Source organism: Ochotona princeps, chromosome 19, assembly GCF_030435755.1.
Source record: "Ochotona princeps isolate mOchPri1 chromosome 19, mOchPri1.hap1, whole genome shotgun sequence".
Taxonomy (NCBI): Eukaryota; Metazoa; Chordata; class Mammalia; order Lagomorpha; family Ochotonidae; genus Ochotona; species Ochotona princeps.
Window position 1 is genome coordinate 14042310 of NC_080850.1, and position 27611 is coordinate 14069920.

Sequence of the window (27611 nt, forward strand, 5' to 3'; positions counted from 1 at the left end):
AAATGTATTTCAGATGACAGATCTTGGTAGATGGTAAGCTAAGGATGCAATGCTCAAATGTGAAATTGGTACATATTTCAATTCATCCACTTTAACAGGAGCATTAGGAGAACTCTGTCAGAAAATGAGTTTATACTTAAAGGGTTCGGTTTCAACTGGCAAGTATGGGGCACATCTAGCCTGGAAATTTGTACAGTTCTACTCACATAGTATTTTTAACACATTAATTAATGCCACTGAGTAACACAAAATAGCCTATTTGAATGATTACTTTTAGCTTCTATTGAAAAATCTATAGTTATGACCACATTGTGCCTTGCATATAGCTGATAATCAAAATTATTTAGACCTGTTATTGATGGTTTTCTAAGTGCTATCAGTGTCAATATTTTACTTTTTACAACCATACTTATTATTGCTATTTGCATTCCCATAGTGTTTCTGTAACATGTTTTTTTTTTAATCCATATATGACACCTTGAAAATCTGATCTCCCCAAAGAGTCAGTACATGTGCTGATCACCAGTTATCCATAGCTAGTAAGTAGTGAGTTGAGATTTGAACCCAGGCCTATCCAGCATCCAATCTTGATCTCTTATCCACTAATGATGACTACTTGAAGTATTAAATTATTGAATGTAGAATAAGTCTGTATCCACTGCAGTTACATTTCTGCATTTATAAAAGTTTCATTGTTACTATGTGATTAAATACTGCTATTTCAGTGTATTCTAAAATCCATTTCCCAACAGAAAAAAATAAGCTGATGCCTCATAAATATTTGCTTTGTAAAATATTTGCCATTTTGTTTTTTACTTAAAGAAATAAGAAAATGATATACCAATCCTATATGCTCCAAATTGATAGGAATCAACAGACTACCATTTATAATTTTCTCTAAGAAATTTAAACACTTCACTTCATTAAGTTTCCAAATATCATTTGAAGACAGATGTTAAAAAGACTTTCAAATCCTGTGTGTCAGAATTTTAATTCTAGGTCATTCAAAATTCATTTTGAATACATCTTACCAGAAGTCGTCTTCACGACTTCAGTGGTATTTCGCAGTCCAACGAATGAGAATTGGTAAAGCCTCCAAGATCTTGTGTCACCCACTTCAACAGAACTACGCTTCCACTGATAGACAATTTCTTCCCGCGGATAGCCATCTGCCATGAGATACAGAAGGAACATATGCAGTAATCACATTCTGTGAGCAAAACATTGAGGAGAGTACTCAGAGAGAGCAGAAGTCATGAATGAGAAAGATCCAGGGTTAAAGAGCTTTGTGGTAAGCAACATAAACACCTTGATACCATCCCTGATGGAAAGTGAAATTCTCAAGATCACCCTCGGATATTGTGAAAAAAAAAAACAAAAAACAAAACGTGTATTTAGCTGATACATAGTTTCAGGTATACTGTATCTGTATCCATACATTAATCATCTTGGATAATACATAAAAAGGGACCGGTAGATAATAAACAGAAGATATGTACAGTGTTTCTTGGTTAACAATTATCAGTGGAGCAAGATTTTACAAGTCATGTAGAAATAGGAAATGAGAGAGGAGATCCAGTCTCCTCACCAGAATGGTAGGAGAAATAACCACAATTACTCATGTTTTGCTATTTCTCTTTATTGAGATTCCATTTTAAGATACATTAAAATATAAAATTAAATATAGTAAGTAGAAATACTTAAAGGAAAATGGCAGTGATCTTGATACCAATAGAACAAAATATATTAATGAGAAATATTGAAATGGTTTCTTATTTTCCTAATTCTCTGTAATGATTTTACTTTTTAAGAAAAACAATAGTACCTAAGTACTTACCTCATTAAATTCATTGATCAACATATACACCTTTAGGTGTTTGAAATCAGATTTGAAAATGTATTTTATCTATTTGTTTGAAAGAATGGCAGAGAGGGAAAGAATGAGACAGAGAGCTCCCAGTTGCTAGTTGTGGCTCTGTTGGGCTGAAACCAGGAGCTGAGAACTCTATCCAGGCACTTATGTGAATGGCAGGGGCCCAAATACTCGAGTCATCTTTACTCCCTTCTCAAACACATTTGCTGGAGCTGCATAGCTCTCCGACATGGGAGACAGGCATTGCAAGGGGCAGCTTAACATGATGTATCCCAGTATTGGTCCCAGATGACCAATGACCAATGTATTGTGTGTGTGTGTGTGTGTGTATTAAAAAGTGAGAGAGAAGTGCCTCAATTGGAAAATTTAAAACAAGAAGATTAATTTCTCTAATGCTTAGAAAACCTTTAACATTTTTACTTTATGATTAAGTAAGATTTACAATTGGAACTTTTTCCTAAGTTTATATAAAATATGGTGTCATTTTCTCCAAATTTCCCTCTGAAATTGAAGCAATAACTAGATAGTATCATTTTCTCTGGTACTTTAGTCTTTTTTTTTTTTTTTTTTTTTTTTAGCTATGCCTATGGTGTCATTGTTTCTTATAAGTTGTCTTATTCTCTAGCTTGAAATTACTTATAAAAATATAAATTTAAAACACATAACCAAACTTTGATTCTGCTTGTCATACATGATTAATAAACCAAGAGTAATGGAGAACCAAGGAACCTAGGAAGAATATTGAAGAAATGGTAAGCCTAGTTTTGAGGGTTAGACTTAGTTGTGTATAATTCCATCAAATGCCTGTGAAGGTTACTAAAGCTTAAGTCTATATTTGGATTCTCCTATTATATCCTATGAAATATGGTATGATAGTCTCTATAATAATGATTAAATGTAGTAACTCCTCTCAAGTTTTATTAAGTGGCACACCAAGCACTATATACATATATTGTAATATATTGTAATAAGTCTATTTTTGTAGGACAAATCAGTAAAAATATCTTGTAATAAAAATGTAAATATATTGTAAAAACAAAACAATATTTTTATTGGACAAATTAACAATATGCCAGAATACTCTTGGTTTCATTGGGGGAAGGGAGTAGAAAGTGAAAACTCAATGATATATCCTTTCCTTGAGTCTAAGCTTGATTTTAAAATCCTCCTTGACCCTGATCTCCAAGAAAACACTGCTACTTTATTAAAATTTGCAGCCCAATAAAATGAGCTTGTGGTTCCTGATAAAAATAAACCTATTCTTTTGCAGAAATTGTGCTTACTAGGGACATGTGGAGATTTTGATGAAAGAAGTTGTTAAAACACAGCTAACATTAATAGCAAATGCAATATTGCAATTCTCTGATTCAGCTAATTGGCATTGGAATTAGAAAAGTTATAGATGATGGGACAGAAGTAATATAGGAAGAGAACTACTTACAACTAGAGAACTCGAGGGGACAGGAATGTTCATCCATTGGGAAGTTGTGCAATTGTAATTGGCACTCAGCATCAATTGTCAACCTATATAGAAATATTTTGGACAGAATTTTAAAACATATGTTAGCACAATTTTAATGGTCATTGGTCTTTATTCTTTGAGCAAGTATCTTCTTATTCATTAAACAAAGGGATGCTCACTGAGGAAATTCAGAAAGTACAGACTTAATGCAATCTGCTTATATTCTTAGATCAAACAATAGCATAGCATTCACTTGAACTCAAGTAAGGGCTATATGAAATTGCATTTTTTATGTTTTTGCATGCTTTTTGGCTAATTAATTGCACGTATGAGATTGTTCAATGAACATATTTAACTCACTTAACGAAACAGTTTAAGAACTTAAGCTGATTTGCTCTTTGCATATAAGTGAATGTTGATAATTTTCAGATCTTGTCTGCTAATTAAAGCAAGACCTTCTGTTTCTAAGTACTTGATAGCTGTTAGATTTAAATTGCTATAGGTAAGTTTTAAAATACGAACATCACACGAAGGAGTGTTTATGTCACACAAAGGATTATGTTTTATTTTTATAAGATCAATAAATGGAATGCTACAGATATCTATGACAAACAAGACATGCAGAATACATTTACACAGACATTATAGAAAACTGCTAGAAAGTCCCAGGTGATTTGCATCTGTGGTGCTTTTTTAAAGCCTATAGATCTGGGGCCTGGTGGCGTGGCCTAGCAGCTAAAGTCCTCTCCCTGAACGCGCCAGGATCCCATAAGGGTGCCAGTTCTAATCCCAGCAGCACCACTTCCCATCCAGCTCCCTGCTTGTGGCCTGGGAAAGCAGTCCAGGATGACCCAAAGCCCTGGGACCCTGCTCCCGTGTGGGAGACCTGGAGGAAGCTCCTGGCTCCTGGCTTTGGATTGGCACAGCACCAGCCATTGCACTCACTTGGGGAGTGAGCCATCGGACGGAAGATCTTCCTCTCTGTCTCTCCTCCTCTCTGTATATCTGACTTTCCAATTAAAAATAAATAAATCTTTAATTAAAAAAATAAATCCTATAGATCCTTTGAGCTGCGAGTCTCGGCTTGACTCCTGGAGGCAGAAGATTTAAAGTAGTGCAGATGTTTTGGCCACATCTGGATAATTATGACTGTAATCACAAATTGTAATGGTGATTGGTTGATAATTTTTTAAATTTCACATTTTAGGTGTATTTCGTACCACATACATATAATACTATTCAAATAAGGATGGAATTTTATGAAAATGGTGTTAATCATTATAATCACACTGTTTAAAAGATGTTTTATTCAACATAGAATTACAATTGAATATCAGGCTTTATTTTTTTTCCAAAGAGCTAGTATTTTTAAATTGGAAATAATGCAGATTTTCGATAGAAACACATATAGAGAATATACTTGAATCTATGTATGCCCCTACATAGACCCACATGCCTGTATCATTAGAGATTATCAACCAGAATAAAATCATCTCTAGATACAAATCGGTAGCCATCTATACCTTAGATAAATTTCATGTGTGATATTTTTGTATGTAGTCCCCATCGTAAAATTTTACTACTTTCTGAAGTTAACAGAGCTTAAAACTAACTGCAATGTTATAAAAAAACATCAAAGGGACTTGAGATAGTCTGGCTTCACATTTCGGAAGCTACAGAGAACTTTTACTTACTAGACAGACTTTGATCTTCATTAGATCTGGTGCCAGCTCTTCCCCTCTAATTTAGCAAGTCCATGGTGTGTACAAACTAGAATGAATGCATTTGTTTTATAATTGTGTCCATTTTTTTAGTAAGTGACTTAATGTTTATGAAGTTATGGAGTCATTTTAGCGTATCATATTTCATATGTTGACTATTATATGAAGTATTTAATATATACAAGTATATTTACCATGAATTATTTTGAAGCTAGAAATTCTAGAATAAGACCTAGAAGCATCACATTATTATTATTTTTTCCTAAAAGTGCAACAGAAGTTTTATTAAATGCTATGTTTATTTCAATTTCCCTGTTAAGAACTTTCCATATCATATACTTAATCTTCATAACAAGCCTGTAACATAAGAATCATTCTATCTGTTTTGTAGTTAGTAAAAAATGAAAGGCAGAAGCATTCACTAGGTTGTAGGGCCCGTAGAGGAGCAGGAGGAAAGGTACAGCTCAAGCTCTAACCTTGAGTGCTGTGCTTACTTTGCCAAAAACGTATTGAACTGGGTTCCCTTGGCCATGCCCCTGCTACTGATAGTTTCTCCTAATTTTTTTGCAGATGGAAATTATGGCAAGTTTCCTCAGTGTTTACAGACACCAAGATACAGACCTGGGACTCAAAGCCAGATTATTTTTAATTTCTAGAATCTATGTACTCACCTATTATTGCTACTTATTCACCTTATCAATATCTTATGATTGAGGCAGTGCAAGACCTAATTATTTTAAATGCGTGGGGCAGGCATTTAGCCTCATGCTTTGGAAAGTGCTTAAGATGCCTGCGTCCTGCATCAGAGCACTTGAGTTGGATACCTAACTCCAGCTTCCTGCTAATGCACGTCCTGGGAGACAATTAGTGACAGGTCAAGAGATAGGATTTCTAGATTGAATTTTTGGCCCTGTTCCTTGGCTTCTCTTCTGACCAGGGCTATTAAACTAATTTGAGTAAGAAAGCCAATGGAAGGGAGAGTACTCTAAATGCCTCTCTGTTTTCTTTGCCTCTCCAATAAATATATAAAAAGTTAAACACTAACAAAATCATTACATAGTTTTAATAGAAAGCTTGAATGTTAGCTAATATTAGTTCAGAAGATATAAAATAATTACTTCAATTTTTCCCAAAAGATTTCTGTTCCCAAAACAGAAAATAAGTTAAATCAAGTAGTATGTCAGCATAATGGAAAATGGAGTGCCAAAGATAAATTGTTTTAGGGTGTGTGTGAAGATTTCCATATCATAAACATCATTTAGTTGTGATTTTCATGGAAAGGGAGATATCTGTGAATGTAAAGGCTGATGATTGCAAGGGTGAATGACTAATAGAAGCAGAACATACATGCAAAAGCCAGAATTGTTGCCAAGGTCTGTCTTGCAAAGGCAAGGAGAATTTCATGTGGTGAGTGAAAAAAGCCCTCACACATCAGTCATAAGAAAATAAATTCTACCTATCATTAATGATTTGAGAAACCTTTCATTTATACAAAGGAAACAAATTCTGCAGCATTATATGTTGCTATTGACCAAACATGCCAACTGTTCTATGGATTTGTCATTTAATTTCTCTTTTTAAGCACTGATTTTTGTTTTAGTCCCAATTGTTATTCGTTCTTTTCCCTTTTCCAAAACAATACCTTAAGGTGTAGAGCACTCGACCATCATTCCAAATTCTCAACATTCTGTTAGGGGTGGTAATCCAGTGTGCGTCAGCCTTTTTGGAGTTTCTAAAGAAAGTGTCTGGAATCCAGATTTTTCCCACCATGTTGCTATTCAGTCGTAGGACTTTAATGGTGCTGTTAAATTTTAAACGTCTGTCATACCAAGTTTGGGCAAAAAATATATCGATTGTATATTCCTGTTTTAAAGAAAAAAACAGAAAAAGTTAATACAAAAACAAAAATTAAAAACCCTATGTGGTAGAATATGCAGGCAGATAGGAAGAAAAAGAGCTCTTTGACTCCATACTTTATTTTCCAGATATCAGAAGCAGCCAGGACCAGACCAGGCCAAAGCCAAGAGCTGAGGACAAGGCAGTGTCCCAAGTACCCATGTTTACTGTCTCTGAGGTTCTTCAGCAGGAAATTGGATGTGATTGGATGCAGGACTCGATTCAGGTTTTTAGAAATGGCATGTGGAGTCACAGGCAGTGACTTACCCCACCATACTACCATGCCTGACATGGATAATTTGAGCCACCTAATTCTTTCTTGTGAAGGGCTCTCTTATGTGTTGTAAGATATTTAGAAGTATCATGGATCTCTACTCACAGAATAACCATCACAATCTGCCATCCAAGTCAAATCGTAAAAACTAATATGACCTTCAGACATTGCTGAATGTTTCCCCAGAAACACAGTTTCTGGGTTCAGAACTTCTGCTCTAAGTAAATTGAAGTCCAGAAGACTCAAAAGTCATAAGTTGGATGAGTTGATTCATGATAATATGGAAATGCTCAACAAACTAACTAGCGGTGCCATGTCAGAGTGGAAAACAAGGACACACGCAGAGGCAGTGCCACAAAACTGCCAAATGTGAGCATCTCCTGAAAGATACACATTTGTTCTGTCTTGCAGTGATAAGCATGCTAGCAAAGTTTAATGAAGAGAAGTAATGAAGAGAGGACACACAACAGATCAGGTGGCTATCGCAAAAAGGAACTGAGATCCTATTAGATATTTTTAAGCATTTATTATTGTAGCCAGCATGATGGCTCAATGACTATATCCTTGCCTTGCATGAGCCAGTATCCCGGAACAGAGTCAGTTTGTGTCCCAGATGCTCCACTTCCCATCCAGCTCCCTGTCTGTGGCCTGGAAAAGCAATAGAGAATAACCCAAAAGCCTTAAGACCGGCACCCATGTGGGAGACCCAGAGAAGGCTCCTGGATCCTAGCTTCAGATTGGCTCAGTTCTGGCCACTGTAGCCACTTGGGGAGTGAACCAGCAGATGGAAGATCATTCTCTCTGTCTCTCCTTCTCTTTGTAAATCTAACTTTCAAATAAAGATAAGTAAATCTTAAAAGAAAAAAGAGCATGTATTACTCTTTTCTCTAAAAAAGATGAAGTTGAAACATTTTTAAATGTCCTCATCTGTTTTTCAAGGTATATTCTTATTTATCAGGACGAATACCTGTAATCACTTCCCTTAAGTAAGTTTCACTAAGTTGAAAAGTTGACTTCATTTGAGAGTAGCCAATGTAACATGACATGCAAGCCGTGAGACCAGGAGTCCACTCCAGTTCTAGACTGACACCAGATTTGAAAGTCGGATTTGAGGAAAGCACCTTGACTATTTGGGCCTTATTTCCCTCCTGTTTGTAAATTGCTTTAAATGTTTATTTTGCTCCCTATCATCATTAGTCATCTCCAAATTGTTAATAAAATCGCTACTACCTTTTTTTCTTCTTGATATTATTTCTGATGTACTTCTGTTTGCCTAGTCTTCCAGTTAAACATTTTTCATGCTTCATCTTATTTAATAAATTGCCTTGTAAGAGCAATAGAAGCAAATACTGAACTAGTATGATAACAGGCTAAATTATTTGGTATTAAAATCATTTTAATGAATTAATTTACATATATATGCGTGTATATATATGTATATATATATGTATATTAAAGATTTACTTATTTTTATTGGAAAGGCAGATAAACAGAGAGAAGGAGAGACAGAAAGATTTTCCATTGTCGATTCACTCCCCAAGTGGCCACAATGGCTGGAGCTGAGTTGATTTGAAGTCAAGAGTCCTGAGCTTCTTTTGGGTCTTCCATGCAGATGTAGGGTCCCAAGGCTCTGGGCCATCCTTGACTGTTTTCCCAGGCCACAAGCAGGGAAGCTGGATGGGAAGTGGAACATCTGAGACACAAACCAGAACCCATATGGGATCATGGCACATGCAAGGCAAGGACTTTAGCCACTAGGCTACCATGCTGGACCTCCATTTTATATTTTTTATAAACTGTTTTGAATTATGCTGTTAAACAGGAACATTTTTTAGAATACAAGTTTAGGGGAGAAAAATTTACCCATATTTTCCAGACCAGAGCCCTAGATTTACCTCCATTTTATATTGAAGAATATAAAGAGAGCAAATAAATTATTGATTTCTTTGAGAATATATAACATATCAGGATTAGTTTAGAAATTTCACCAGTTATTTTATTTCTGTTTTTCTGTGTTTTTGCCCTGTACCATCTGTCACTGAGTCTCTTTCCTCTTGGAATAAATCATGTCTCTTTTGATATATCAAGATCATAAATCAAGAAGGGAAAGGAAATATCTTCCCCAAAAGAGAAAATATTTTATGAAATCTTTCGTAAGTTAATTAGTGGTTGGCCAGTGGATAATATAATTAATTTCTCATATGTTGTATGTGAAATACATTTTTTTAAACAAAGAAAAACAAATGAAAAGATTTGGTTCTTAAAACTGGAATTTCACAAACTATAATCCTGAGATATTATGAGGACTATTATAACAAAAATAAAATTTTTAGTTTAAGTAAACTGTAACTTGTACTTCCAGAATATCCACAATTCATATGAGAATAAAGACGACTTTGGAAATGTGGTTGTAAGTAAGCAGCATATTAGAATCATTTTATCTATTAATAAAGCAAAGCTGTTCACATGTAGTGCTCAGGTGCTGGTATAACTTGTGTTATTAACCCTACTGAGAACAATTCATATTTTTATCTCTTCCTCTGACTTAACAGTCTTTAGTGCTAGCTTCATTCATCTTGTTTTAAAATTATATTCCTTGTTTCTATATTCCAGTCTATTATCAACTCAAAATAGTTTCTTATTTCAGATGAGTAGAAAGCATTGTACAAGAATCAAGCTACATTTATGATTTTGTTTAATGCAATATTTCCTTTGAGAAGCATTTCCATTTTGAAGCAGCTATGCCATCCCTATACTATCAGTATTGTAGGATCTATTTTATTCTGTAGTGACGAGCACTGAGCAAGTACACAATGATTGTTGAATTTTAATAGTCAAGCATATTCTCTCTCATGCACACATATGGTGACATTTAATTCTTGGTTTTAAAAAAGTCTTCAAGTTTTAATTAACTTCACATTACAACAGAGCGAGAAAGGAATCTGAACGATGATCTTTCTTTTCTAAAATCTTGAACTTAATTGCCTTTGCTGGCCTGTTCCTTGCTATTTCTATCGTCCCTTTCCTCTGAACCATCCTAATAAAACAGACAAATTTTATGATAAGACTCACCATATTAATTGCATTCACGGGACCAATGCTATTCACGTACATGTCTGTGTGAATTAACGTCGGTTTCACTGTAAAGAGAACATAGTGTTGTGTATATATGAAGAAACACAGAATTTTCTTGTTTTAGTCTTCCCTTATGAAAATGGGTTTATTTGACTAAAATAGAATTAATTAATTCACCATGAAGTTGGAAACGGTTACTATTTCACAGCATATGAGCAACTGTTTTATTTACAAAGAGAAACTTCCTTGTAAGCATGCAAATGAAATAAGCACACATAGTAGAGTTCTAAACTAATTGCCTTTTAAAACGACTTAAGCATTAATAAGAAAACACTGCACTTAACTTTTCTTCATCTTTCAGATATCTTGAGTTTCACCTTTTTATCAAACTCTGGAATCTGTTTTTGCATTGTAGTCTGACTTAACCCATATTAAATCATAATTACTTAGTGTTCTTAAAAAATCATGCATTAAAAGTATGAAGTAGACATGCAGAACAGGAAAAGGAATTTTGTTTGAAACATTGCTCCTTGTTGATCCTTTGGATGATCATTTTATCTTCCCACACTTGTAAGCAACACAAAATCAATCTTCCATAATGTCTTATCAGATGCTGTGACTCCACAGATAATTTGAAAAAAATATAGAGAGACACACATTACACCTCTGTTTTTCAGAATGGATTGCGATTAAAATATGTAATATGACACTCCTGATCAAACATATGTGACTGTCATTTAACATTTCATGAACAAAGATTCAAATATTATGTGGGGCTTCAATTCAGCAAGTATACCTGTGTCACATTTAGCCCCTTTTCTGTGAAAGTGCTATGTCCTAACTCTGTGGCAAATTTCAGTCTTCACCATTATCAGCAATCAAATTCTTGATGGCAGCGCAGTGCAGCTGTTCCTCTGCCTCTGGTCTTTGGACTTGACACACAGTCCGACATGTTTGGGTTTACAGTAGCAAAGTAGGCGAAAGTGAGCATGCCCGTTTTAAACCTTGCATTAAGCCTCCTGAGCTTCTACTTCCTTTCTTGCTCCTTTGACTTCCATGAGAACGGTTTCCTTGTTTGTCTGCCTTCCCCGGGGAACATCAGTTTGCCTGAGTTTGCATTAGTCCACCACCAAGTCCGTTACAGAATGAATGCTCAATGTTACAAGGCAGTTTATCATTGTAGAAGTCTTTTAAATAGCAATAGGGACATGTGCACCTCTTTTCACTATTTTGGTTTTATTTTTAAATGTATTACTTCATAGATTTTTCACTTGTCTACAATCTCTCTAGGATAATTTGGGTTTCTAGCTCTCAAATCACAATTGTAAGTTGTATCTCTGAATTTTGAACTTAAGATCCCTAACCTCCAACAGATATAATGTTTTGTATTAACTCTATTAATTTTTGCATCACATAAACAAAGTATAATGTAAATCCTTCTGGCTCATGAATCATCTAACATTTTCTTTTAATAAGGAAGACATGTTTTTGTGTTTCTATCTGTAGTATCCCCCAAAAGAACTTTCATTTACCTCCTATATCAGGTCGGAGTTTATTGTCATATCCTTCCAGCAGGTTGTTTAATATGACTGTGACGTCACCCTCAGGAACTTTGGGAGTCAAGACCCAGGTTTTGTTAGAAGCATAATCTTCATAGTCATCATCAGATTTTTGGCTAGTGAAGCTAAGAAAGCAAAAATACTAATCAAGAAACGTATTGGTTACATCCAAGTTAACTGACCCACAGACCACTGGAGAAAAAAGAGAAATGAAGCAGGACTACAGGAATATTCAGAAAAATAAAAACTCTAATTAAACTGCAGTCCCAGAGAAACAATTATTAATATACACTATCTACTTTTCCAGAATGGTTTGCTTTCCCATCTATAAATATACCATGATTTTATCAGGGTTTTTTCCCCTAGATTGTTATTCTTTCTGGTTGTTTCAAGATATTAAAAAAAAACAGCTATTTTTATTAAAGGGATGCTTATTTGATCATGATGTAGTCTAAGAATTCAGGCATAATGCCTACTCCTGCTTTCTTTCTGAAGTTAACTGGCTCCAACCTATTAATGAAAGTGAAAGACTGATAACTAGATTCCCTCCCACACACCTGCAGACATGACTCTCCTCCCTCAGCTGAGCTACCAGGGAGAGCTCTGTCTCTCTGCCTGTTCTTCCCTCAGGGTGTGTGCATTTTTTTTCTTCTTGATTTGCACAGAAGGCAAGGGCTGTTCATTTATCTTTGATGGTTAAGAAGCTGTTACTCGGAAGAAAAATGTAGTCCTACACTCTTAACAAGCTGAGTGTTACAGTAAAGGTTTGTGTGCTGGGAACTTATACCAATGGCTAATGAATGACAATCAGAGAGAAATGAAATCATCTATATTGGCTACACCACATAACTCCTGTGATTCTAGTAGGAATTAATCCAGATTAACTTGTTTCCATATTTTTGAAGCCCATTCCGTTTTCCCATCTGTTAGGGACCCCTCAGCTTTGGGCTGGAAGCTAAGAATGAGAGTATAATTCCTTTAGCATATTGGTCTTGCCTGACACAAGTTGGATCTCTTTCTGTTCCCACGTATAAGATGATTATATTTTCCTGATGCAAGGACAACACAAACTTTTACAAAAGTTACTGTTTTCGTTTGTTAGCACTAGGTGGATATTTGTTATTTCTGTGGCTAAAGTAAAATTTAAAAGTGTAACCTTAAAATATAAAGTTTATCTTCCCTTGTAATCTTACATTTATTTTTCTAAATACATGTTGTAGAATTTATCCTGTCAGATACCAAAACATCACTCTTTTCTGGAAACACACACACAAATATATTTTCACACACACATATATATATTCTCAAACCATACTGTCGATAAGCATATATACACACATATAATGAAGTTGTGTTACTTATATGGAATGCATGTGTTATGACTCTATATATGTGAGTATATGTGTATATATATGTATGACTAAATATGATAGAAGAAAAATCGTCAACTGGTTTGCTAATATAAAATAAGATTGGAAGATGAGTGGAGTTCAGTATAAAAATAAGATAGTATAAAAATAAGATTGGAAGATGAGTTTGGCACAGTAGCTAAAACCCATGAATCTCAAATTGAAGTGCCTTTTTTGGGGTCCTGGATTATTTCTGATCCAGGTTTGTGTTAGTGTACATCATTTGCCTACCAGCAAATTATGGCACAAGTACTTGGATCGCTGCAATCTGCTTAGGATGTTTTCTTTGATTTCTGGGCTTCTGCCTTCAGCCTGGCTTAACGCTGACCTTTGCGAAGTGGACAAGCATATCAAGGATGTTCTTTCCCCCCCTCTCTCTTTTTCTCATCTGCTTTTTCATCAATGTAAGGGATTATATATTAAGTGCTCTGATTTCTTCATTTATTGAACCAGGTTACATGACTGAATACATGATCTAAGGGTAATAATGCCATTATCTTTTTGACTTGGAGAGTAGAGACAAGAGGTTCTTTCTTCACAAAAAGATGCTGCTTTCCAAAGTCACACAAGTAACTTTCTGAATCTTCATCTATTGGATGCCAGAATGATTGTGTAATGAATATTTCTTTTTAAAGTGCTGGAGATGGATTTTTTTTCATATTTTAGGATATCTATGTGGTTAGTCAAGATTTAAAATTGAATAGAATTTGGAAGTATTAGGTATTTCATTTCTTTACTTTGTGACTTATCGTTTTATGATCTTGGGGAAGTAACTCAATCTGGCTAAGCCTTCGAGTTCTTATCTAAAGATAGAAAAATAAAATAGTCATTTTTTTGTTTAGGATTAAGATAATGCTTATCTGTCTAAGTGCTTAGTACAGTGCCTGCCAGGTATCCCTGGAAATAAGTCCTTTGCAATTGTTGTTTTAAAGTGACCAATGCTTGAACAGCAGCTCCAACCATGTAACTGAAACCTAAATCTATGGATGCTGCTTCAAAGCTTTTGTTTAATACAGACTGAGAAGAACTAAGAAACAGCTGTTTTCCAGGAAGAAAAATAAGAAAAATAATTATCCCCTACAGTATAAATAAATGAGATTTTTCTTTTCCACAAATCTGGCAGCTGAGGTCTAAATTAAAGGGGTTGTTTGAGAATCTGGGATTGTTTCCAGAAAAGTGCTTCCTTCATTCAAGGCTGGCTGTTTCTTGTGTTAGAACGCTCTGGAGGCAAGATCCTCTGCATTCTCAGATGAGCTCTTTAGGGATCATGAAGTCTGAACATCAGGTGCAACAGTCTGTGGAGTTATGAACTTCATGAGAATGTCTGGGCAGAAACAGATTTATAATGACTGAAGAAAATGTGCTTCACAGTTGAGTGAGCTAAGAACAAACAAATATTGAAATTCTGGCTGAAGGCACCTACCTAAATCTAGCAGTCAATTTAAGGTACTGTGGGTTTTCATAGGTTTCATAAAACCTTATTTTATTATGGGTCATGAAGTCTGATCATTGCATTCCTCCAATACAGTAAAAGATAAAGTATTCGGATGAGAAGTAAAAAATGTTATTATTTTCATTTGAATACCTTAGAATTCATTGGCATTTAGCATCATAGACTGAATTTATATCTTCCTTTTACTAGTATAATCAGATAAGTGACTACATAAAATTCAGAGCTTGCTTAGTTTTAAGTGTGAACTTGTTTAAATGGTTAATGCTATATTCTTTCATAACATTAGTGTTACTAATTTTTTGGTATACATTTTGGGTTACAGTTATTTCATACTTGCAGTGAGTCACATACACATTATTTTATGTATCAAAATAAATTTACCAAGCCATATATTCCAGGAAAATAATGCCTTTGGATAATTTCTGTTAAAATGTCTCTTGCATGATATTTCCCGCTCTGTTATCTGTGTTATCTCTAAAGTGTGAATATTCATGAATAGCTAATAAATCTCTGTTGATATCTAATAAAGTCCTCTATTCCTTCCTTTTGCCACATTCAGAGGAATCTTTTGTTCCCCCAATTCATGTCAAGTTATAGAATCCCATGGGAATCCTGTACTTCATAAGTATTTTTTTTTTTAAGATTTATTTTATTTTCATTACAAAGTCAGATATACTGAGAGGAGGAGAGATAGAGAGGAAGTGGAGCTGCCGGGATTAGAACCAGCGGCCATATGGGATCAAGGCGAGGACCTTAGCCACTAGGCCACGCTGCCAAGCCCACTTCATAAGTATTAACACAGATGTTCTTGTATGTTGCCTCATTCTATTGCCTGATAGTTGAGTCTAGAAACCATGACAATCTGCAATACCTCTGAGTACCTTTTCCTCTCTGCCTACCAGCTATTCTCTGCATTAGCCCTAAACCTAGTATTTAGCATGACTAATTTCTTCTCTAGTCTCAGCCAAAAAAAAAAAAATCATCTGGCTGTGGAGGCTGTGTCTGACTACGTTACCCTTATTTGTTGTGCGCTTCATGTGTCCGGTGCTCTAAGAAGTAGATTGATTACTTCACTGGACTTACCACAATGCGTATTTACATATAGTATTTACTCTGTCACTATTACTAACCTACAAATTTCATGAGGATGTGGATAATAAACATTTATAGAAAAACATAGAAAATAACTTTTGAAAACCAGTTTTACTCAAAGAAATAATAATACCAAAACAATAGGTACTGTTATATATTCATTATATTAGTGGAATCACTTGAAAGACACACACATATTTTCTAAGTTAAACCTAACACTGAAATTATCTCCCTTTCATGGAAAATGATACAGAATATCAAAAGACGTTAATTGTCTTGCTGAAAGACTTTGGCAAGGAACTATGAAAATTTTGCTCCTATACATTTATTGAAAAATAAATCATCAAAAATAAATGCATGCCCCAACTCATTTCCCCTTAGGACAGTACATTAATTTAGACTTGGACCGAATAAAAGAATATAACACATTGCATATACATTTGTTAATGTTCAGATTTTAGAAACTCATGCTTCTGGATACTCATCATTTGATACCTCCACATTCATTAATAAAAACAGAAACTAAAAATTAACCTCATAGATGCCATAAGCTGTCTCATTTGAATATCTTCCCTATTTGAAAACAATACAACACCTAAGAAGGCAGGATAAGACAAGCCAGCTAATTTTTTTTATATATTTTTATTAATATTTTGCATTATGTGACAGTTTCATAGGCTCTGGGAATCCCCCCTCCCCCTCCCCCCCCCCGGTGGATTCCTCCACCTTGATGCAGTATTACAGTTCAAATTCAATCAAGATTCTTTCCTTGCAAACATATACCAAGCATGGAGTCCAGCTACTTATTGTCCAGATGGGTTGAACAGTTTCTTGGGGAGACCATTTCTGGTCCGAAGTTAGAGCTGGTATAATATCATCACAGTCAGTTAAGAATCCCAATATAACGTCAACAGCAATTTGCAATATTATGGAATTGACATGGTTTTGAGTTTGAGTAACCAGTATGTTAAAAAAAAAAAAAAACCAAAACAAGTCCTAACCACAACCTATGATTAGCTCATTGACATCTCAATTTTAGTTTATATACAGGACCGGACCGGCTGCTATATACCTCAAAATGGCTATAGGGTACCATTCAGCTGTCTCGTGTCTATTTCATTTTAGTATTTAGCCATTTGTTGTGTTGAAGTATAATTTTGTTGATCTTGGCAGATTTTGGGATAATCTAGACTAAGCCAGCTAATTTTAAAGGGTGCTCTCCAGCTACCAGGTGGAGTGCGTTAGTTGACATCTTTTGAGGGCAAAGAAAGCTCAACACATGATCGTAACAGTTGTTATGTTCCACCATGTGTTGTTTGGAACAACTGGAAGATGTTTAAAGATATGGCAGTATATCTAGGACAGAAATACTGAGACATCAGTGGCTGGTTTTGGCCGAGCCTCTCGGGGACCTGTGAGATTCTACAAATATAAGTAAAGGAATCTAGGTGACAAGATGGCTGGAGAGGAGGAAAGGGTTGTTTGTATATGAATGCACATTAGTGTATATATGCATAAAGGACAGAGTTAGGAAAGTCAATCACTTACAGTAAATTACACAAAACAACTTCCTTACCTCACAGTTAAAATGACTGAACATTTTGGCAATAAGTTAAAAGCTATTGGTGAGTGTTTACTCAAATAAATCAATTATCAGATATATAATTTCCACTATGAAAAATGAAAACTGTTAATTGCACAAAACTGTAAATCTTGAGTTTCAGGGTGCTTTGATTCAGCTTCTTAATTAGGTATCAAAACCTTGGATTCTGACTTATCTTTTTCAACCCAAAGATAATGTGATTATGTGGTCGCAAGATGCTGGCAAGAACTTATCTCTGTACTTCCTGGTTCACGTCCATCAAAACAGATAAGCCTTTTGAAGGTTTTATTAAAATAAATAGGTGCAGTAAGATGTCCAATTTCCCATAAGCCACTAGAAGCTACTAAATGGTGCAATGCTAGCCTGAACACAGACACATATGAGACAGATACCTTAGAAAGAATATGATGACATGCTGAATATGTCATTTTTAGTTACATGTCCTCTCATGAGATGGACTTCATAGTTACTAAATGAGATCAGCGATTTTTTCAGGATAAAGAGTGAAAAGTAGGGAAGGCAGCAGTAATATTCACCTAACAACAACAAAAAAGTAATAGAAAGGTCATGAATATTAGGTCATGTTTTAGGATTATGACTGAAGTTGATTTTCTCCTTATCATACTCTTATTTATTTTAACACCTTCCAAAGTTACAGGATATAGAGAGGCTCATGCTCATACACTGCTATAGGAAACATATTTTGACATTGCCTGCCAAGAATGAGCATATGTATACTCTGTAAGTCAGAAATTGCACCCCTGGGTTTATTCCAAAAAGAAATGTGTGTCCATGCTTGCTAAAGGGCATGAATTAATTCCATGCTTGTATAATTGACAGCCAAAATATTGGTTATAACAAATACCAAAAGTAGAATGGGTGACTTATAGTGTAGTTGCATAATGAAATATTATATAATATAAAGTAGTGCACTGTCAATATCTGTGACAAAATAAATTGGAACAAAATTCTGTAAACGTATCCATTTTCAACCAGATATATATTGCATTTTTGTTTTATGCAATTTAATTGAAAGAAAACTTCAATGATAGTACTCTCAAAATCAAGCCAATAACTACTTCAAAGTTAACAGAAAGAGATTAGAAACTGAAGACTGGATGAGGACATTGTCTGGATAAAGGCAGCATTTTATTTCCAGATTTTTTTTTATTAGGTGGGTTTTTATTTGAATTTATGGATATTCCATCAAACTTCAGTTATGTTAAGATTTTAAAAGATTTATCATCATTCACGATTGATTGACTTAAGAAGCAGAGTGACAGAGAGGGGATAAGACAGCGAGACGAAGACACGGACAGACAGAAAGATGTGGGGGCGGTGGGAGAGAGAGAAAGAGAGAGAGAGAGAGAGAGAGAGAGAAAGAAAATCATCCATTGATTCACTCTTTGAATGGAAGCAAGACCTGGTTCTGGGCGAGCCAGAGCCAGGAGCCGGAAACTTCATCCTGATTTTTCACAAGGGTGGCAGCAGTACAAGAACCTGGGCATGTGTTACTAGGCACATTGGCACAACGTCGGGCAAGAAATTGAGAATTTGAAACTGGAACCAGACACTGAAATAGCACCATATACAGATGGCAGGGTCACAGGCTGCTGCACCTCAGCATTTCCACTTTCCTGTGTACCTTTAAAATATTTTACTTATCAATAATAACAAAAAAGTCCTTAAAATAATTAAATCTTGGGTATAGGCTAAGAAGCAAAATGATAGGCCCCAAAGAGCAAGAACTGATTTAAGTCTTTTCTAGTATCAGTTTCTAAAATCTTACAAATGCCTGATACTTGGTAAACACACACTCTATACTTGTATTTATGTAGCAATTATAGTTAACACTAAATGGAGCCGCCTGTTTAGCATGCTGTTGTACTCATCATAATTATCAGAATGCATGTTACTATTTCTCTCTTCATTAAATGCTATTGATCCCCTGTACATGAAGTCTCAGATGTCATACATTTTCAATGTTGTTTGGACTAAAATGAAACAAGACCAAGATTAACACAAGAAACTAACTGGAATCCATCTCATCTGTCTATGCCTGTTGGATAGGAGAGAAATAAATGTGTGGATGATAAATAGTGTGAGAAAGAAATGTCAATGGCCAATTATTAAACTGGTGTATTTCTAATTTACTGCCTAGTTTATCAAAAAATTAACATGATTATTTATCAAATTCTGAAAATAGTATTCTTGATTTCTCATTTGCATACTTTATGTTACTGAATAAAATCTATGTGGACTTCCTTCCACAGAGTAATGAGAGACCTTGGGAAAATTGATTTAACTTATCTTATGCAGAGAAACCTACAGAGAGTCTATAGTGTGCTAGTCAAGACAGTGACTTTTAACTTATGAAGTGACAAAAGTTAAACACTGTATCTATACCAGATATGTCATTAGACTACAATGGTAACTTGGTAACGAAATATACAAATTTAATTTGGAGAGAACATCTCTCTCACTTCAGAAAAGCATATGCATGCTATAACTCTTATGTTAATTTTAAAATATGTAAAAACGACTTTATTACTTGAGAATCAGAGACAGAGAAGACAGACATACTATAGGACGGTTCGTAAGTTGTGTTTCACTCTCCAGATGCCCAGGAATGAACAATTCAATCCGCTTCTCCCAGGCATTTGGCTGTGACCCAACTCACTGAGCTGTCACCTGCTGCTGCTCAAGCTGAGGAGTTGCAGGAAGGTGAACCACTGGAGGGGGGAACAGGGACTTGGATCCAGGCACTCTGATGTGCAATTTGGGCATCTCACCCGGCGTCTCAGTTGCTGCACTGCAACACCCCACCTTCACCACTGTGTTCTGATTAAGAAAATCCAAGCCGATTTTAGCCACAGAAAGCATTAAAACAAAAAGTAATTACAGAAATTATTTACCACTGAGAAACATACTCAGGAAGAAATGTTTAGTATTTGTCCATCACTTAATGACTATCATTCGATGAGAATACATATAGGAAAGCACTACCCTGGTGCGGGTTAAGAAGCAGCCCGTTTCAGAGCGCTGGTTCATGCCGAGCTATGCTAATGCACCTGTGAGGCAGCAGATGGAAAACCAGTCAGAGTCCCTGGTTCCTGGCCACATCTGCAGAGCCCTGACTATTGTGGGCATCTGTGGAAGTGAAATAGCTGATGAAAGACGCTGTCTCCCCCGCTTCTCTCTTTCTCTCTCTCTCTCTCTCTCTCTTATCCTCCCCTCTCCCCCACACCAGAACTGCCACTACTGTAACACTACCTTTCAAATAAATGAATCCTTTTTTAAAAACATACAAACACTGTTTAATTTATGAAAAAGTATCTAATACATTCTTATTTCTTTAATCCTTGATTAATAAGCTTATAGTTAAGACATTTCTATTCAAGATATAGGCATCAATAAAAAGATGGACAATGCTGATATAAAATGCCTCTATTAGAGGAGCAAACAAACAAAAACCTGAAAAGTTAGGGGAAAAAAAAAACCACTGAAATAACAATGCCAGACGAGACGACACAAAGACGTGTTATGACAAGACTGGTCTGTGTCTACCAGCAGTTCTAACTTCTGCTAAGGTTTTTCAACAATGTGTCTTTCTTTTCACACTGAAATCTCAAATCCACTGGGTAACAGATTATTTTCACATGAAACACAAAATATGTTAAGGAACCATTAAAACATTTGCTTGTGTATGCAAACTTTCTTGATTTTTGACATACTTGCCACACATGGATAGAACCTATGCATTTGCTTTCACATGTTACATAAATGAAAAAGTAAATGACCCATATTTAAAATGATATAAAGGTTAATGAAAATACGTGTATGGAAATGAAATTAGGTTCTGTTGAATGCAAGTACATATATTCAAGCGCATTTTCACATGTATAAAATTCAGTTCCATTGCAAACTCACTGAAAATTTGTAAGAGTTCTCTGATAAGGGGAATAATCTGTTTTTGTTTGGATATTCAGATATTTGAAACCAGGCAGCTAATTTGTCGAGATAGCTGATTAAATTTGCATGTTCATACAGGAGTTACCAACGTGTGTGTGTGTGTATAAACATATATATGATAGTAATTCTGGGAATTTTTCTCCTTTTACTTTTATTTTTCTTTATTCCTTTCTATTCTAAAATTGTGTGATAGCTTATCTTTACATTCAGATGATAGAGTTCTAACTATGTCCTTTCCATCAAGGCTAATTTTTGAAGACTACCATTAGGTTTTCATATGCATATCCAGATAAAATATTTTCTTTAGGTCAAGATTTTAACCTCCCTGTGAAAAGCCAATCATCTTGTCTTATTTTTAAGTCTTATCGCTAGTGCTTTTATTCTTCCTCAGTCCTGCTACTCCCATTATATGAATAGTGTATTTTTATCTGTGTGTAACTTTACGTAATTAGAAATTGCAGACACGCTCAGAAAAATTTCGTGTTTATTCACCCATTTATACTTGCACACATCTGTGAGCTAAGTACTATTTTCATCACTTGGAACCATTTATTTTAAAAATTCTACACTGAAATTGCACACGAAATAGTATTCTGTAAGTGCAATTTGCAATTTCCAGAATACTGTTGTTCCTGGAATTCTGAAACAATGTTAAAAATAATCCAAATGGAATTTGAAATCATTCTAATTTAACTCCAAAGTTATGCATTTTTTAAATCAGCTTGCTGGTTTCATAGGCAAATAGAAATGTTGTACAATTTAAACAATTCTTTGTATTTTGCAAATTTTCAGACTTAGATCCTTTATCATAAAATATGTCTAGAATTTCTACCTCATTCATGTCATTAAGAGGATGTCTTAGGCTAATAACAGGAAGTTTACTTTTATGTATTAGTGTTTGAGTAGCTTGCCATTCTTTTTTCAGGAGGTTGATACAGTAGTCCACAAAAATGTAGACTTAAACTGCCCTGGAATCTGTTTGCGTCTCATCTTTCCTATCATGGCTTTCATAATTTTCCAATATCATCAGTCGTATCAAAGCAGAACAGACTCAATCAGGAGTATACTCTCAACTCTAAATGATCAAATGAAAAGCCTTTTTTCTGAAGACGTATGTGATAGTTTAATGCAAGCATTCCTAAATACAAAAAAGATCAATTCTCTTTATAATTTAGAAATATCAGTTTTTAGTTATCCCATAAATTTAAGAATGCTATTGGTGAATAATATGTTTAGCCTGCTTTGAAATTGCCATTCTGTTCCCTGGAGTACTACATTGTTTTTATTGTTATTAGCAATGTCTAACACTTCTAGTTATCTCAGATTCGCCTTAATCCTTATTGTTACCTGTATTGTTTTTATTTTGCTTATTTTCATAGATAAGTAGTAATAAAACATAGTGGTTTTTAAAATCATGGTTAATTCCTAATGGCAAACAATGTTAACCTAATTTCATGTGTTTACTTGGCACCTCAGTAACTAAGATGACCCTGAAAGACATCATGAAAAGTAAATTGTATGATTATATTTACATAATCTTTTTGAAAAAAAAATCTTCAATGATGACCAGCAGATCAGTTAATTCAAATAATTAATTGTGATGGGAAGATGTGACTGCAAGTTTTTTTTCTTTGTTTTTTTTTTTTTTTTGAGGTTTCATACAACTGTACATTAAAAATGGCCAGTATTTCTATATGGTTAATTTACTTATTTATTTTTTTAAGATTTATTTATTTTTATTGGAGAATCAGATATACAGAGAGGAAGAGAGACAGAGAGGAAGATCTTCTGTCCGATGTTTCACTCCCCAAGTGGCTGCAACAGTTGGAGCTAAGCCAATCCGAAGCCAGGAGCCAGGAGCCAGATTCTTCCGGGGCTCCCATGTGGATGCAGGGTGCCAAATCTTTGGGCTGTCCTCAACTGCTTTCCCAGGCCACAAGTAGGGAGCTGGATGGGAAGCAGGATTCCCGGGATTAGAACCGGTGCCCATATGGGATCCCGGGAGTGCAAGGCAAGGACTTTAACCACTACGCTATCGCGCCAGGCCCCTATATGGTTAATTTGCAATAAACTATTCACTTGCAGACAAAATCATTGAATTTTTTGAGGTGAGAATCTTGTAGAATTTCGTAAAACTGAACCATGAGGTATTTCAGCTTAGAATTTCTGAAATCTCTGTTTCATAAAGAAAATATTGTGGATGAAGTACTATTGACGTTTCTTGATACGTAATTTATGCATTTAGTTTTAGATTTCAGATGAAATGCCATCTTCTTTGTGTGTTCTACTTCTACACACAAGTGAAGTTTAGGAATCAATTTTGATTGAGAAATAAGTGTACTTTTATAAAAGCTCTTCTGTGAGAACGCTTTCAAATTTTAAAACCAAACTGTGTTCAATCATGTGGATAATGTACTTTTATTAACTGAAAAGTATTCATCCTCATATGAATAAATCCATTCACACATATTAGTTAAATGTAGTGTAATTATTTTTAAACACTGTAAACTATTTCTAACATTTCAAGTCATGGGCAAAATAGTAGAATCCAATAACGGGTACTTAAACTTACTAAGATTTTGAAGGAGACAGTAGAAAATCTCTTTGGGTAAGAAAGTTCAGAGTCGATGATTGAGTTAATTGTTAGCAATTAACAAAAAATTGGTAAGTGAACAGCATCCCCATCATTCCCAACCATAAGCACATAGTTACTCAGTAAGAATGGAATTAATGGTTCTACATGGGAGCAGTTTTTGCTTATAAGTCCCTTGACCTGATTTTAAGTAAAACTGTTTAGCTGTAAGAACACACATTAGAAAAGTGTTCATTGCTCCTCAAACCTACTTGCTAAACTTTTGTTCTTGATCACTCTCTTCCCGTTGTCTGGGTCTTGTTTTATTTCAAAATTAAAATGGGCTCTTCTTTTCTCCAGGGCTTCTATCACTTACAGCAGCCATTTTCTGTTTGTTTTAAAAATTATTTCCAACATCTTACCCAACTATTGTTAATAATCACTCTTGATGGCCCTAAATAAAGTAAAAATTTGTTTTTTTTAATCATTTCACACACTTAGGTGATTTCTTTAGCAGCACAATATGAAGTTTTAAAATGTGTATTTGTTCACTATTTTGCTCCTCTCAAACTTTGATTCATAAGAAATAAAGCATCTGTTTTCTCATTGTGTTATACCATCCCCCAGTTCGGAGTCAAATACTTGGAACTCAGTTATCATTTATTGAAAACAGGAAGGTAGAAGACAGGCAAGGAGCAATTTTTGCACCTTTTATTTATATTCTTACCACTTTTAACAGAGTACTTCAGAGCTCAATAGGAATCTAATGTAAACCTATGTTAGTCTATTTTAAGAGAGAAGCGAACAGACTTCGGAAGATTTATAGACTATAAAAATGGTTGAATACAAAATGTGTGTCTTGTTATATAATGCTCTTAAATCAGAAGCCGTAAGTCAACATATAAGTGCATGTTTATCTTTAAATTATAAAAAGAAAATTTCAATATATTATAATTTAAAAAATATTTACTTATTTGAAAGACGAGTTGCAAAGGGAGAGACAAAGAGAAACAGACAAGAAGAGAGACAGAGGGAGAAATAGAGAAAGAGACTGAGACAGAAGATCTTAACATTTGCTGCCTACTCCATGGCTGCAGCAGCCAGGTCTGGACCAGGCTGAAGCCTGCAGCCAGGAGGAACTCAGTCGTCCACCTTGGTTTCCCACATGGGTGACAGAGGCCCGTGTTTTTGGAACTGCCTTTCCTGATGCATTATCAGGGCTTTCGATTACAAACGGCATAGCTGAAACTGGAAGAGGCATTCTCATAACAAATGCTGTCATCACAAGGCCTGGCCCCGTATCATTCCTATTAGTATTTAGAATTACGTTTTTATTAGTATTTAGATCCATCTAAACACTCGGTTCATTTCCTTACCTTCTTTACAAGTGCTAATGTTTTATATCACTGACTTTAACTCTTGGAGAGGACATTTCTGTAGTGCTTGCAGATGTCAGCAGCCTATTCAACAATTTGACCGTAATGTCAGATTCTGAATGACAGTCATCACGTTAAGCCACTTGTGGATTCTCTTTCCTCAGAAACTTTTTGAAATAAGAAATGTTTCTTATGCTAAATGGATGGCTTTTAAATAACTGTGTTATAGCTAGAGATAGCTAACACAATGACATGTAAATAACTTGAGCTGTTGTGCACTGGAAAACTGGGCTGGCAATTTCTTATAATGTTAAAATACAACTATTCTACATTCTAATCAGTTTCTTCAAAAATAAGAAAATAAGCCCACACAAACACTTCACATTAGTGTTAATGGTATCTTTGTCCATTAGCTTGAAACTGGAAACAAACAGGGCAATGGATAAATATTTTGCATTTGTATCATGACATTCATAATAAAAAAAGACCATGTTATTTATAACATTATATCTCAAAAGCATAATGGTGATCAAAAGATGCAAGGCAGGAAAATGTCCTCTGTTATTTTTAATATTATCAGTTTGGAGTTTAGTAGAGAAAAATCTATGATGAGAAATCAATAGAGAATCTGAAAGGAAAGGAATGCAAAAAGTGGAATTCAAGGAGATGATTGTTATGGACACAACGATATCTGAGGTATGATAGAAACTATGCATAAAGAAGCATCATTAAGATCACAGAAAATCCATATCATGAAAAAGATTTGCAAAGATCTCAATGTTTTCGCACCATATCCTTTAATTCCATATCCGTGAACTTTTTAAAATATATTTGTGTATGTGTGTATGTGTGTGGGTGGATGTGCATTTGTGTGATAGTTTTAGTGAATACAGTTTAAAATATATATCACTATGCATTAACATCTCCTCAAAATGTACATTGAATGCTGAACAATTTTCTAATTCAAAATTCTGTTGTTTAAAAAATAAAATGTACGGAGTGGCATGGTCTCTATTTTATGGCAAATAGAGTAGAATGTAGCAAAACTGAAGTCAGCAGTATATTTGAGGTGACTGATGCAGTAACCTGGGTGACAGAGCATATTGACTCTTGTTCCGCAATCACGAATCTGAGGCACAAAGGGAAAAGAGAACATTAGTCATAACCTTCAGTACAAAATATCTGATTTTTCTTTTTTCTCATTATTCTCCAAATTAAAAGCCGTTGGTTCCATTTCATGCTGTCTATATCTGGTCATCAGGAGTATAAAAATCATAGCATTATTTAGAATTTGCTCCAAATAGTGAGATGAGTAATTTTGCTTGGCAACTGAGGGATACTCATTTTATACAATTTTTGAGAAAGGAGCATTTTTTTAACATACAATTAAAAGTTGCCTTCCAAGAGAAATCTAATGCAGTTGAATAGATTTCTTCAATCAATCATTCACTTTATTAGAACTATTTATCAAGTTTATCATAATTATCTATTTAAAACAAATGAGAATATAGAAATTTCTCAACCTTAGGAATTTCTCTCCATTTTGCTTATTTCATGCAAATTTAGACAGGGAAGTGGAGAATTGCAAAATATTTTAAAAAAAAATCCTTGTGTATTGCCTTGAAATTTGGAGATTGTTAAGCTAAGTGCTTTACATATGTTGTTGAGGGAAGGTCTCACAATAGCAGATGCTGGGGCTGGTTCAGGAGCTACTGTGAGGCTGGATGTTCCCAAAGAGGGAAGGAGGAGGAACTCTGTTCCTTAGAACAGATTCAACGCTTAGGCATCTGTCACCCAACGGGTAAAGGCTTTCCTGCTTTTTTATCTCTCCTCTCTCTTTCTTAACTTCAGAGTGAGTAAATGGGAAGCAAGGAAAAACATCAGGCCTCAGAAATTCTTGGTTAGGTCTGATCACGGGCAGGGAGGAAGAAAATGTAAAATTGAGTAAAAAATTCAAAGGTTAATTTGGAGAATTCAAGTGCTGAAAACTAGATGAATCCTGAGCACGAATGGAAAAGTTACGGGTTTTATCTGAGATCCTATCTCACTGAACAGAAACTGAACAGATGAGGCTGAAAGAGAAGTGTAGTTTCCAGACCCTACTATTTTAAGTCCAGCCTGCTCAATAAATCAGTTACAGGACTGAAAGATGAACTGTCGTCTCAAAATAGAAAGCGCAAAGTTAAAGACCTTTGAATTAATACTAATATCTTGAAAGGACTCTGATTCTGTTATCTACATTCTTACAGGAGGATATTACCAAATACAGTGTTT

At 34.9% G+C, this 27611-nt stretch overlaps 1 protein-coding gene across 1 annotated transcript in view; it reads right to left on the bottom strand.

Annotated features, from left to right (window-relative positions):
- The window catches only part of GABRG2 (gamma-aminobutyric acid type A receptor subunit gamma2), an 88172-nt gene that overhangs the window by 51363 nt on the left and 9198 nt on the right, over positions 1 to 27611 (bottom strand). Inside the window, exons 2-6 of the mRNA XM_004587461.3 lie at positions 11834 to 11985; positions 10299 to 10366; positions 6699 to 6919; positions 3315 to 3397; positions 1032 to 1169 (exon numbers count right to left, since the gene is read on the bottom strand). Of these exons, the coding sequence (XP_004587518.1) occupies positions 1032 to 1169; positions 3315 to 3397; positions 6699 to 6919; positions 10299 to 10366; positions 11834 to 11985 (662 nt within the window). The remainder of the gene's footprint in view (positions 1 to 1031; positions 1170 to 3314; positions 3398 to 6698; positions 6920 to 10298; positions 10367 to 11833; positions 11986 to 27611) is intronic.